Below are 14940 nucleotides of genomic sequence, written 5' to 3'. Positions count from 1 at the left end.
ATGTTGCAGGCAGCAGAACGTTCTCCATGGCGTCTCCAGACTCTGTCACGTCTGTCACATGTGCGTGTGAACCTGCTTTCATCTGTGAAGAGCACAGGGCGCCAGTGGCGAATTTGCCAATCTTGGTGTTCTCTGGCAAATGCCAAACGTCCTGCACGGTGTTGGGCTGTAAGCACAACCCCCACCTGTGGACGTCGGGCCCTCATACCACCCTCATGGAGTCTGTTTCTGACCGTTTGAGCAGACACATGCACATTTGTGGCCTGCTGGAGGTCATTTTGCAGGGCTCTGGCAGTGCTCCTCCTTGCACAAAGGCGGAGGTAGCAGTCCTGCTGCTGGGTTCTTGCCCTCCTACGGCCTCCTCCACGTCTCCTGATGTACTGGCCTGTCTCCTGGTAGCGCCTCCATGCTCTGGACACTACGCTGACAGACACAGCAAACCTTCTTGCCACAGCTCGCATTGATGTGCCATCCTGGATGAGCTGCACTACCTGAGCCACTTGTGTGGGTTGTAGACTCCGTCTCATGCTACCACTAGAGTGAAAGCACCGCCAGCATTCAAAAGTGACCAAAACATCAGCCAGGAAGCATAGGAACTGAGAAGTGGTCTGTGGTCACCACCTGCAGAACCTCTCCTTTATTGGGGGTGTCTTGCTAATTGCCTATAATTTCCACCTGTTGTCTATTCCATTTGCACAACAGCATGTGAAATTTATTGTCAATCAGTGTTGCTTCCTAAGTGGACAGTTTGATTTCACAGAAGTGTGATTGACTTGGAGTTATATTGTGTTGTTTAAGTGTTCCCTTTATTTTTTTGAGCAGTGTATAATAGAAAACTAGTCAGGATTATACATTTACAGTATCTGTGCATTCTTGCTAAAGCGCTTTGAGGACCCCATATTTAAGTGTCCTTTAAAACAATATTCATTGTTAAGGGTGTATCAATAACATATTGTTTCCGTAGCTGACTAGGAGGACAAGGATCTGTGTGTACTGGATCATGTTTTTCTCTTTTTGGCATCCTCTGTGGGCTCAGGCATGGGTTTCTTCCTCTTGTTTTCACTGTGTACTGGAGAGAGATGCATAAGAAAAAGACAGCTTATTTGATTGTGGATCCAATGAGTCCAGGGCCCATTTTCACATTGCGTCTCAGAGCAGGAAACCTGATCTAGGATGAGATCTCTCCTTGTCTTATTCATTATGATTTAAAAGGCTAAATTGATACTAGATCACAACTCCTACTCTTTTGATAGGCCCAAAACTACAGTATGAAAACAAAAAACACATGATTCCACTTTGATTGAGAATTGAATCCCTGCACACCTTCTCCATGATGTTTCCAAGTACCTTATAAAAGTTTTTTTTTAATTTGCCCACTGTACTATTATGGGCATGTAGGGATCATGTATTGAAAATGGTTCTAACCTGAAGCTGGGCTCCTTCCCTCCTCTCTGTCTGGAGTGGGCCTGTGGGAGGAAGTCTTTACATGATGATAAGGAGGACGGGGAACAGGGGACCGGGAGGCATGTGCACTGGAGGAGTGTGCAGTAACAGTTTGTCTGCACTCCTCCTGTTGGACTGCTTGAACTGTGGCAATAGGCTTTGCCCCTGGGGAGAGGAATGGGGTGTTGTAAGAAGAGAGGGGTGACACCAGTTACCCCCTACAATACATACGGTCTTCAATAGGAAACGCTCCATTGGATTTCCATGCATGGATCAGAACAGACGTACAGTATGTAAATGACTGAACCTAAACAGGTGCAACCATCAGATGGATAATGTTGAACTGAACAGTTAATTGCTTATTACATAAAAGGGACAAAGGAAAAATGCTGTGAAATCTCAAAAATGCCATATTATGAGTGAAAGTTGTGGCTTTTTCAATAGGGTGTATTATTTTGGGTCATATAAACAAAGGAGTGAGACAGTGTGTGTGAGAGAGAGAACACAGTCTGTTCTATATTGCATCTTTCTATCTGCAATAATTCTAAACATTTCCCAGTAAAGGAGGCGTGGAGTGAAACATAGAAAATGAAGACTTAATAATCTCACATACAGTGCATTCGGAAAGTATTCAAGCCCCTTGACTTTTTCCACATTTTGATATACCTTACTCTAAAATGTATTAAATTATTTTCTTCCCTCATCCATCAGAAATACCTTTTTTACATAAGTATTCAGACCCTTTGCTATGAGACTTAGAAATTGACCTCAGGTGCATCCTGTTTCCATTGATCATCCTTGAGATGTTTCTATAAGATTCTCTGGTCTGATGAAACTGGGAGACTAGTCAGGATCGAGGGAAAGAGGAACGAAGAAAAGTACAGAGAGAACCTTGATGAAAACCTGCTCCAGAGCACTCAGGACCTCAGACTGGGGCGAAGGTTAAACTTCCAACAGGACAATGACCTTAAACAGACAGCTGCTTCGGGAGAAGTCTCTGAATGTCCTAGAGTGGCCAAGCCAGAGCCCGGACTTGAACCCAATCGAACATGTCTGCAGCGGCACTCCCCATCCAACCTGACAGAGCTTGCGAAGATCTGCATAGAAGAATGGGAGAAACTCCCCAAATACAGGTGTGCCAAGCTTGTAGCGTCATACCCAAGAAGACTCAAGGCTGTAATCGCTGCCAAAGGTGCTTCAACAAAGTAAAGGGTCTGAATACTTATGTAAAATGTTGTTTTTTATTTTTAATACTCACAAAAAAATCTAAAAAACTATTTTGGGTTTGTCATTATGGGGTATTGTGTGTAGATTGATGGGGGGAAACAATTTAATACATTTTAGAACAAGGCTGTAACGTAACAAAATGTGGGGGGGAAATCAAGGGGTCTGAATACTTTTCAAATACACTGTAGATGAGCAGAGATAAATGTGAATGAGGCTAATCAAGATGCATGCAACTTGGTCAAGTCAACTATACCTAAACTACAATAAAGTTATTCTTATGGTAAAAGTAGCTCCCATGCTACTTTATTATGGACTCAGCTGACCAGTTGACATCATGTACATGGCAAGAATATCCTCCATTGACTATGCTTTCACACCATGAAAACATAGTAAATGACAAGACAGAAATGTCATGCAAAATAGGACAAATAGAATGCACATAGAAAGATATCTAGGAGATAGAAAGCCTGTTCGTGCAGTTAGTACAGTAGCATGCACTCACACAAAGGGATCAATCCTCTGTAAGCAAAGCAGCAGTTTACGACGATGAACTGCTTGTTCTGTTAGAAGAAACAGCACACCACGCCACTCAAGACTGTCCGTCCAATCCCCAAAAAAGGATGAAATTCATATTTATTGATTTTAAATTGTTTTACAAAGTACACAAAATTCCTTGTATATTCATGTATCATTTATATAATGAATGGTTAATTTGTGCATGGTTATGCAATCATAACATTAAGACTGAACAACATTTATTGGCATACATGCTGAAATGAACAAAACAACTAAAAACACTCGTATTAGAACAAATAAAATAGCATATTAACACTTTCTACCAGCATTTATAAAAGAAATGTTACTAACAAAGGTTAGATAAGCAATCAGGTCGTAAACAGGGTTTTAAAGCAAGGGTTACGTTTTCCAGTTAACACTCATATTAATATCCAGATGAAAAAGCAAAGTCATGCTTTATCCAAATGCACAAAGCGTTCCTTGTCCAAAACATTATCAGAGAGAGACTGCAATAGAGCGAAGAAGTGCATACAGAAAGACAGTACAAACAGAAGTTCTCTGATCCTAACTTACTTACACCATGGTCCCAAACGCAAGTATAACACTCCATCCTGAGCCAAATTGTTGACAGCTCGAATTCATAAATACATTAACAAAATGCATAGAAAATTTTATTTACTCAATGGACACTGACCTACAAACTCTAACAAGGGAAAACCAAACAAAAGTACAAACATCCAAACAATGACATAACATTGTTTTTTTGAGCTCAAGTTTGTGCTGGTAAAGCTCCAGGAGATTACTTGTTATCCAGTCGCAGTAGTTGTTCCTTACCATTGACGGTTAGTGATCTTAACTGTCCGTCTTCTTCCACCTCTACGCGTTCCTGTCCATTCTCCACAATTCTAAAGTATGGAGGGGGATTAAAATAATTTTCTAAATCAATGCACTTCAATAAGAACCCATGTTAAAGGATACACTATCATCAGAGGCTATCTGGCCTAATAGAAGAGTAGATAACTAGTTGCATTTTCCCCTTGACAACACAACAATTAAAGACTAAACAAAACAATATCAACTTCACCGTGTGGTTAGAGAGCTACTAATCTACCTTTTTGTTGTGATTTTCCTGCCGTTGATGAATTTGGTGGAGGTTGATACAGAGCGGAAGTTGCCCATCCCGCCTCCTCCACCTCCACCCCCGCCGCCAAAGGAGGTGGAGGAGAAGGCAGTGAAGCCACCATGGCCTCCTCCTCCTCCTCCTCCTCCCAGATGACCCATGTGACTCATATGGCCCATAGGACCCATATGACCCATGTGACCCATGTGTCCGAAAGAGGTAAAGCCTGTCAGGGAACAGAGAGATGACATTCACTTATAGATCCATAACAATCACATCTCTAAACGCATCAACAAATACATCCTCTAACTGCTTTAAGGAAAAGTAGTTCTGGATTGATAGCTTTACACTTTATTTGACGGTACAGATAGGACCAGGTGTTTCCTAAGAAATTAGAAGGTGAACTGACAAATAACATACATGTTTGTTTCTTTGGGATCATTTTTTGTTCAAACATGTACAGTACCAGTAAAAATTTGGACACACCTACTCATTCAAGGGTTTTTCTTTATTTTTTACATAGTACATTACTTTAAGACATGAAGGTCAGTCAATGCGGAACATTTCAAGAACTTCGAAAGTTTATTTAAGTGCAGTTGCAAAAACCATCCAGCGCTATGATGAAACTGTCTCTCATGATGACCACCACAGGAAAGGAAGACCCATAGTTACCTATGCTGCAGAGGATAAGTTCATTAAAGTTAACTGCACCTCAGATTGCAGCCCAAATGAATGCTTCACAGAGTTCAAGTAACAGACACATCTCAACATCAACTATACAGAGGAGACCACGTGAATCAGGCCTTCATGGTTGAACTGCTGCAAAGAAACCATTACTAAAAGGACACCAGTAAGAAGAAGACACTTGCTTGGGCCAAGAAACACGAGAAATGGACATTAGACTGGTGGAAATCTGTTCTTTGGTCTGATGAGTCCAAATTTTCGATTCCAACCGCCGTATCTTTGTGAGACACAGATTAGGTGAACGGATGATCTCTGTGGTTCTCACCGTGAAGCATGAAGGAGGAGTGATGGTGCTTTGCTGGTGACATTGTAGGCGGTTTATTTAGAATTCAAGGCACACTTAAACAAAATGGCTACCACAGCAATCTGCAGCGATACACCATCCCATCTGGTTTGCGCTTAGTGGGACTATCACTTGTTTTTCAACAGGACAATGACCCAAAACACACCTCCAGGCCATGTAAGGGCTATTTGACCAAGGAGAGTGATGCAGTGCTGCATCAGATGACCTGGCCTCCACAATCACCCGACCTCAACCCAATTGAGATGGTTTGGGATGAGTTGGACCGCAGAGTGAAGGAAAAGCAGCCAACAATTGCTCAGCATATGTGGGAACTCCTTCAAGACTGTTGGAAAAGCATTCCAGGTGAAGATGGTTGAGAGAATGCCAAGCGTGTGCAAACCTGCCATTAAGGCAAAGGGTGGCTATTTTGAAGAATATAAAATATAAAATCTATTTTAATTTGTTTAACACTTTTTTGGTTACTACATGATTCCATATGTGTTAATTAATCGTTTTGATGTATTCACTATTATTCTACAATGTAGAAAATAGTAAAAATAAAGAAAAACCCTTGAATGAGTAGGTGTGTCCAAACTTTTGACTGGTACTGTATATTTGGGACCTGTGTTTCCTGACCTGGGTCAAACGCTGTGAAGCCTGCACCAAACGGTGGGAAGCCACCAAATCCTCCGAAGAAGGGTCCCCCAGTTCGACTCCTGCTCACTCCCCTGTGGTGCCTCCTCCCTGCACCGAAGAACTCATCCCCAAACGGATCCCCTCCTGCAGGAGAAGAGAAGAGAGTGTGAAGAGAAGAGAGACTGTGTTCAGTTTCTGGGTGACAGCTAAAGTTATAAACAATGAAAAATAGCCTGCATGCTTTCAGATAAATAGACCTACACCACCTACGCACAGAAAGTGAATGTAATGCAATTTACTGACTGTAAATCTCCAATCTAGTAGATGCTATGAACTAAATAATTTATATTATTAGTTTCTGGGATAAGCATACTGAGTCTATTGTAACCAACCCAACATGATTCTCATAAAGGACGACTGGGCCCCCCTCTTTCATCTCTGCCTTTCCTTCTGTGGTTGCCTACTTCATCTCTGCCTGCCTCTCATCTCTGTCCTTCCTTATCTGTGCTCTCCTATCTCCTACTGATTGTCCCCCTCTTCCATCTGCAGCGCTCTCTGTAAAAGCTTTAAAAGATATATATTGTTGACAATGTATTACCAATACTCAAAAATGCTCGTAGAAAGAGGAGGAAGGGAAGCGCTACTAAGGTACACAATAGTACATTTTGGTAGACAGAAGGTGCTCTTTGGTAAACGGGGTGAATTGGTCATCAAAAAAGAAAGGAGGACCAAGGCACTCTTCATATAATTAATTAAAATGCCTTTATTTACATGGCATGTTCAATGGAAAGAAAGTTTTTTTTTTTTTAAACTGACGCGTTTCAGCTGCATGGCCGAAGGGAGTACAAAGAAATAATACAATGTCCTCTTTTAAAACAGCTTTTCCAATTAGCCCTAATTTAAAGAGGGAGTAGTTACAAAATTGATTGGACACACCTAGTAAGCAATACTATACACAAAAAGTGAAATACTGTAGCTACGTTATCAAAAAATTAAACTCCAAGCTTGAAGTATCAGAACGCCTAGAACTGTAGTTCTAACCTTAAATATGACTGGGAGAAGTGTCAAGAATAAGAACGCAATATATTCCATAGTACACTAGAACACAGCAAATATGAACAACAGTCTAAACATAGCTGAGGGCAATTGAGCTAAAAAATGCTCACCAAAGAAATCTGCAAAAGGATCTCGACCGCCAAAGAACTCTCTGAAGACATCTTCAGGATTGCGGAACGTGAACCCTTCGTTGAAGTGATCACCATTGTGGTAATGTCCAACTAAATGAAAACAAAAAGGATGAATATGGTCAGTGGAAATAATAATAAGTGTTATGATTGTTTATTACAGATGAATAGAGTAACTAACAATTAAACCGTCCACAAAATAATTGTATACATTTCTGACATCCGCCAAGAGCCTAATAAAGAAATGACTTACCACCTCCTCCACTGTTTGTTGTTAGGCCTGCTTTACCATAGCGATCATACATGTTCCTCTTGTTGGCTACAACACAATATAAAAACATAAACTCACATCAAAACAAACAGTAAAATGATAAACAGTGAGATACACTGGATGCTTGCCAAGGGTTCAGAGGAACATGACACTGGGTAAGTACCTGCAGATCAGCATATACAGCCTTTATGGGATTATTAAGGGGAATTTCAGAAGGAATCAAATATAATATTTCGCAACCTCAACTACTCACATCGCTTTAACACACAGTTTAACAATTGCATAACAGTTGTGGATGCTGCTATTGTATGTGAACAAACAGCTTCCTTGAAGAAAAAAAAAACGTATTTTGGTTAGATGTACTTTACTGTCATGGATGCAGATATCAGTGCATTATTTATTGTTCATATATTATAAATACTGTGTTCTCTTGGCTTCAAACGCCTTTCAAAATGTATGACTTACCATCTGACAGAACCTCATAGGCCTCAGAAAGTTCTTTGAACTTTTTCTCTGCCTCTTCCTTATTTTCTGGGTTTTTGTCAGGATGCCATTTTAGTGCCAATTTTCTGTACCTGAAAGCAGAGGAATACATTAAACAGCAACACAAGGGGACTTGAAATGTAAGCCTAACTTATTATCTCAGTATATCAAACATTTAAAACTTCTGAAAATCCCATCATCTACATCTAGTGCCAGTCTATCTATTGGAATACATACGCTAAACTTGACAAGACTACTTACGCTTTTTTTATGTCTTCTTGAGATGCATTTCTTAGGACTCCTAAAATGTGATAATATTCCACCATGGTTTTGTATAAACTTTTTCCAACCTGTGTGAATAGGAAACAGTAATGTAAAATTTGCAGGAGTGCACATCTTATACAAACTATTGTGTAAATGGGCAATTATTTCCCAGGCCTCAGGGAACAAAAAATGCAAGTACAGCAGCACCTTGAATATGGGATAATCTATGACTTAAATTACTTTATCCTCCCCAGACTGGACTGGTAGTTGCCTGGTAACTAATTGGCATGCCTGAGTGACAGCTGGAGGATGGGGGCTTACGGTCCCATAAAGGTCAACGCTTTATCGTCCAAAGAGGTCACATTCTGGCTCAGTGTAGAACATAACCCCTGGTGCAATTTCACAATAAGCAGCCCTGATTGACAACCCTGGGTCAACAACAGGGGGAAAGCCACAATTGTCAGTATGTTGAAGCTCTTGATCTAGGTAACTAACATGTACTAGTGGGGACATTAATCGTTGTGCTGCGGCTGCGCTAGTCAGGTATACAACGTTAGCTAGCTACTGTTTATCTATCGATTTTATCAGTTGGAAATAATTGTATACAATTTCGCAGAGTCTCATCTTTTTCTCTTTCCACCATATCTCTGAAATGTCACTCTGCATTCTACTAGCTAATGCGTTTATAATGCTCACTATGTTAACGTTAGCTAGAAGATTGCTAACTCAATAGCATATCCAGTTTTGTTCGCCGTCCTGTGCCTCCTAGCATTACACATCACCTAGCAGCTCAAAACTAATCATACCAAAGCTAAAGACCATACTGAGTGTTCTAGCCAACATCAACATTTTGCAGTAACTTGCGTTGCTGTCAAAATTATCATTCTGGCTAGCTAACTAATGCTAACTAACAGGCTAGCAAGCTAACTAGCTAGCTAATGTTTTTGTGATGTTGCCCAGCATCAAAGGAATGTGTCACTGGTAAAACAAAAGACGTGGTCAAATTACCTAGCTCTTCAGCCGTCCCAGTTTTCTTCTATAGCCTGATAAGTTTCCAGTAGTGATTTATTATCGTTTTCCAGTTATGGTTATTTAAGAAAATGCTGCTTTGCCCCAGACAATTCAGCAGCCTTGGGTTGTTTGTAGTTTTACGTAACATCCGGTTAGCTAATTCTCTTCTTCTTTGGTGTTTTTTGACGACGACCAGACTATCAGTCGGCGCAACATCGCCCCCGTATTAAGCTGGGGGTATAACCAATGTAAAAACGGCAAATTCTGTGAAATAACTGTGTAAAATAACAGAAGATGAAAGCGTATTTGTTCATTTTTAACTTCAGTGTAAATTATTTGCACAACCTTAATTTGCCTTATTTTTATTTACATGTATTTATTTGTCTACCATGTCTGATTAACAGAAGTGAACAGGAAGGGGGGAGTGTTTTGCCACTAGAAAACCGTTTAGCCCAAATACATCCTTGCCCTCTGGCAAATGATCATTGCTTCTCACCAATATTTACTGTCTCTATAACTCTCCTTGTTACCCACACTTAGCATAATCTTCTTCTTGAAGACCAATAATAGATGAACCAAGCAAATGATAACCCTCTCCAACCTTCAAAAGTGTATCCCTTCCTTCCTTCCCTCCCTCAGCTCCTCAAGTAAGGTTCTATCTCTATTTATATCTCTAGTCATTAAATAACAGCTCACAAGTATGTAGAGTCAGAGTCAGTCTGAATAATTGTTTCTGCCATCCTCAGTCGCTCGCAGTCCTATAAATAGAGCCAGGCCTGGTGCTCCATTAGTAGGAGAGGGACTGATTGGACTGAATTTGCTGTGTGAAAAAGGTTCCTAGACCTTCTGTAAAAATAACTACTCCTGATTACCTTGGTTTGCTAAAACAGTGGGCTCCATGCAACTAAACAAAGACTTACACATTACCTGTCCGATGATTACACCTTAGAAATAGTTCACAGGAAAGAACCCCTCTATGAATCTATAGAGATATAAGTAACTCAGCAACACACCCATCTGAAAATATTGTCTAGGCCTGTATCTTACATAGACCAAGTGAAAATGGTAGGTTTATTATAAAACAAATTATTTGTCAGTGTTTTTCCCATTCAACAATTTGTGAATGAAGGTTTGTGTTAACTAATTCATAATTCCTTATTCAGTGGTTTGGGAGGAGAGAGAGTGCATGAAGTAGAAGATGAGACTGGAGTGAGAGTCATAGGCTTTTTAAAGACAATGCCTTGAATTAATTGCATCCAATGAGCAATGGAGTCAGATTAGAGTCTTGTAACAGGACTTCCAATTAAGCCTGACAGACTGCACTGGGGAAAGCAAATGTGATTAAACTGAATTTCACATTGTGACACTGCATTGTATTACACTGCAGGCCATGTAGAAAGAGTTTAGCCCACTAGCATACATTGTTATATACCAGATATAGGATGGTAAAGCATGGTGATCATAAGCGTGAGCATTGTATCAGCGACTTAATTAATAACCTGAACCAAATTGATGCACATTGTCATTCTCTCAAGCTGATGCTGGCATTGGTATTTTGGGTAAGAACTAGGTGATTCGCTTTCAACTTATTTGGGAGAGGGGAGAAGCTGCTGCTAATGCTGTTGGTGGTGGCATGGAGCTTTAGGCCTAGCTAGTATTGATTGACTTCCTTCATATTGTACCTTTGGGAGATTGCGAGAGGTACAGAGGCACTTAGGATATTAAACAAGATGCAAACTTTAGTGGGCCAAACCTTTTAGTGATGCCATTAATTAAACTGGCATTGTGTACATGGGCAGAGGCAGACAGCGTGGGCATGCAGGGTAGCCTGGCAGGTTCACTTTCAGAGAAAAACTAGTGCCAATGAATGATGCAATGGCATTAACATTATATTCCCATAGGAGCAAACTTGTCATGAGAGTTTTCTCAAAATACTCCATTACTGTTGACCTTGACTGTATTTTCAATAGCATGAGGTCCAATTATTGAGGTCCAGCCGTATTCATCGACCTGACCAAGGCTTTCGACTCTGTCAATCACTGCATTCTTAACGGAAGACTCAACAGCCTTGGTTTCTCAAATGACTGCCTCGCCTGGTTCAACAACTACTTCTCAGATAGAGTTCAGTGTGTCAAATCGGAGGGCCTGTAGTCCGGACCTCTGGTAGTCTCTATGGGGGTTCCACAGGGTTCAGTTCTTGGGCCGACTCTTTTCTCTGTATACATCAATGATGTCGCTCTTGCTGCTGGTGATTCTCTGATCCACCTCTACGCAGACGACACCATTCGGTATACTTCTAGCCCTTCTTTGGACTCTGTGTTAACCTGTCTGGCTCTGGCGTTCCGCTAGCGGAACTCCTCCCACATTCCACTGAAAAGGCAGAGCGCGAAATTCAAAAGATATTTTTAGAAATATTTAACTTTCACACATTAACAAGTCCAATACAGCAAATGAAAGATACACATCTTGTGAATCCAGTCAACATGTCCGATTTTTAAAATGTTTTACAGCGAAAACACCACATATATTTATGTTAGCTCACCACCAAATACAAAAAGGACAGACATTTTTCACAGCACAGGTAGCATGCACAAAGCCAACCTAACTAACCAAGAACCAACCAAACTAACCAAGAAACAACTTCATCAGATGACAGTCTTATAACATGTTATACAATAAATCTATGTTTTGTTCGAAAAATTTGCATATTTGAGGTATAAATCAGTTTTACATTGCAGCTACCATCACAGCTACCGTCACAAATAGGACCGAAGCAGCCAGAGTAATTACAGACACCAACGTCAAATACCTAAATACTCATCATAAAACATTTCTGAAAAATCGATGGTGTACAGCAAATTAAAGACAAACATCTTGTGAATCCAGCCAATATTTCCGATTTTTTAAGTGTTTTACAGCGAAAACACAATATAGCATTATATTAGCTTACTACAATAGCCTACCACACTACCGCATTCATTCATCAAGGCACGTTAGCGATAGTAATAGGCACGTTAGCGATAGCGAATAAACCAGCAAAAGATATATAATTTTTGACTAACCTTGATAAGCTTCGTCAGATGACAGTCCTATAACATCAGGTTATACATACACTTATGTTTTGTTCGAAAATGTGCATATTTAGAGCTGAAATCAGTGGTTATACATTGTGCTAACGTAGCATCTTTTTCCCACAACGTCCGGATATTTTTCTGACACTTTTTCTGACACACATATTCTGACCAAATAACTATTCATAAACATAACTAAAAAATACATGTTGTATAGGAAATGATAGATACACTAGTTCTTAATGCAATCGCCGTGTTAGAATTCTAAAAATAACTTCATTACGATATGCAGTTTACGTTATGGCGAGAGCGTGCCCAAAACCTGGCCGCAAACTACTAGTTCACATGTACGACAGATATATGAAATAACATCATAAAATGGGTCCTACTTTTGCTGATCTTCCATCAGAATGTTGTACAAGGGGTCCTTTGTCCAGAACAATCGTTGTTTGGTTTTAGAACGGCCTTTTTCCCTCTCGATTTAGCAAGCACACTTGCCAAGTGGCGCGAATCTCTCCATCGTCAACAAACTCAGAGAACGGAACACGGCAAAACTCCCAAAAATTTTTCAATAATCTGATTAAACTATATTGAAAAAACATACTTTACGATGATATTGTCACATGTATCAAATAAAATCAAAGCCGGAGATATTAGTCGTCCATAACGACAGCTTATCAGAAGGCAAATCCAGGTCCCTTCTCGCGCTCTCCAGAAAACAGGAAACTGGTGACACGTCATGCCAAGAGCTATTATTCGACCCCAGATCAAGTTACACACTCAATTTCTTCTCTCACTGCTTGTCGACATCTAGTGGAAGACGTATGAAGTGCATCTAAACTAATAAATATCAAGGACTTTAATAGGCAGGCCCTAGAACAGTGCATTGATTTCAGATTTTCCACTTCCTGTCAGGAAGTTTGCTGCAAAAGGAGTTCTGTTTTACTCACAGATATAATTCAAACGGTTTTAGAAACTAGAGAGTGTTTTCTATCCAATAGTAATAATAATATGCATATTGTACGAGCAAGAATTGAGTACGAGGCCGTTTAAATTGGGCACGATTTTCCCCCAAAGTGAAAACAGCGCCCTCTGTCCTCAACAGGTTAACAAACCTCCAGACGAGCTTCAATGCCATACAACACTCCTTCCGTGACCTCCAACTGCTCTTAAACGCAAGCAAAACTAAATGCATGCTCTTCAACCGATCGCTACCAGCACCTGCCCGCCCATCCAGCATCACTACTCTGGACGGTTCTGACTTAGAATATGTGGACAACTACAAATACCTAGGTGTCTGGTTAGACTGTAAACTCTCCTTCCAGACTCACAATAAGCATCTCCAATCCAACATTAAATCTAGAATCGGCTTCCTATTTCGCAACAAAGCATCCTTCACTCATGCTGCCAAACATACCCTCGTAAAACTGACCATCCTACTGATCCTTGATGTCATTTACAAAATAGCCTCCAACACTCTACTCAGCAAATTGGATGTAGTCTATCACAGTGCCATCCGTTTTGTCACCAAAGCCCCATATACTACCCACCACTGCGACCTGTATGCTCTCCTTGGCTGGCCCTCGCTTCATATTCGTAGCCAAACCCACTGGCTCCAGGTCATCTAAAAGTCTTTGCTAGGTAAAGCCCCACCTTATCTCAGCTCACTGGTTACCATAGCAGCACCCACCCGTAGCACGCGCTCCAGCAGGTGTATTTCACTGGTCACCCCCAAAGCCAACTCCTCATTTGGCCACCTTTCCTTCCAGTTCTCTGCTGCCAATGACTGGAACGAATTACAAAAACCACTGAAACTGGAGACTTATATCTCCCTCACTAACTTTAAGCATCAGCTGTCAGAGCAGCTTACCGATCTTTGCACCTACATAGCCCATCTGTAAATAGCCCACCTAACTACCTCATCCCCATATTGTTATTTATTTTTTTGCTCTTTTGCACCCCAGTATCTCTACTTGCACATTCATCTTCTGCACATCTATCACTTCAGTGTTTATTTGCTAAATTGTAATTATTTTGCCACTGTGGCCTATTTATTGCCTTACCTCCCTAATCTTACTACATTTGCACACACTGTATATAGTTTTTTCTATTGTGTTAGGGACTGTACGTTTGTTTATCCCATGTGTAACTCTGTGTTGTTTGCGTCTCACTGCTTTGCTCTATCTTGGCCAGGTTGCAGTTGTAAGTGAGAACTTGTTCTCAACTGGCCTACCTGGTTAAATAAAAAATAAATACATTTAAACAATTGAAATGTAGTATTCATTCTACTGGAGTACACAAACAAAGTATACACATTTAGCCATAAACTTTCACCAGCTCATGAATACGCAGGGAAATCTATACATCACTTCCTTCCCGAAGACTTTTCCCGCCGAGCTCCATAGCAAAAGCCACTCCGAAATCACACTAACATACTGTATCTTACATCAAATGTAGGCATGGATATTGCCTGGGGGCATCATGTTAAAATGATAATTATCCCTATTCGGCTTGAAGGACATGAAAAAGAATGTGTTGTGTGGCATACCAACCAGAATTTTTACCAACATTTTTACTACATGTAGTAATATAAATAACATTTTCAGTATATGATCATTTCCCTCAAACTAATAGAAACTGGAACCTGTTCCTTCTCCAAGACAATGAACAATCAATATAGCTCCAAG

At 40.5% G+C, this 14940-nt stretch overlaps 1 protein-coding gene across 1 annotated transcript; it reads right to left on the bottom strand.

The window, feature by feature from the left end:
• Positions 1-766: 766 nt before the first annotated feature.
• LOC120055893 (dnaJ homolog subfamily B member 6-like) lies at positions 767-9343 on the bottom strand. The gene is made up of 10 exons (XM_039003933.1): positions 9180-9343; positions 8169-8257; positions 7890-7999; positions 7407-7472; positions 7136-7246; positions 5970-6113; positions 4298-4532; positions 4021-4091; positions 1426-1608; positions 767-1069 (listed from the first exon to the last, which is right to left on the bottom strand). Exons 2-10 carry the CDS (start codon positions 8231-8233, stop codon positions 999-1001), a joined length of 1056 nt encoding a protein of 351 aa, XP_038859861.1. The 5' UTR covers positions 8234-8257; positions 9180-9343; the 3' UTR covers positions 767-998.
• Between the last annotated feature and the right edge of the window lie 5597 nt (positions 9344-14940).

The sequence above is a fragment of the Salvelinus namaycush genome, chromosome 11 (genome assembly GCF_016432855.1).
Source record: "Salvelinus namaycush isolate Seneca chromosome 11, SaNama_1.0, whole genome shotgun sequence".
NCBI classification, from domain to species: Eukaryota; Metazoa; Chordata; class Actinopteri; order Salmoniformes; family Salmonidae; genus Salvelinus; species Salvelinus namaycush.
This window is presented reverse-complemented; position numbering and strand designations above follow the sequence as displayed.

Coding starts and splice junctions, on each gene's coding strand:
- LOC120055893 (XM_039003933.1), bottom strand. CDS start 8,233: ATGGTGGAATATTATCACATTTTAGGAGTCCTAAGAAATGCATCTCAA. Junction 7,247..7,406: donor AACAAACAGTGGAGGAGGTG/GTAAGTCATTTC, acceptor GTTTTCATTTAG/TTGGACATTACCACAATGGT. Junction 6,114..7,135: donor TCCTTTTGCAGATTTCTTTG/GTGAGCATTTTT, acceptor CTTCTCCTGCAG/GAGGGGATCCGTTTGGGGAT.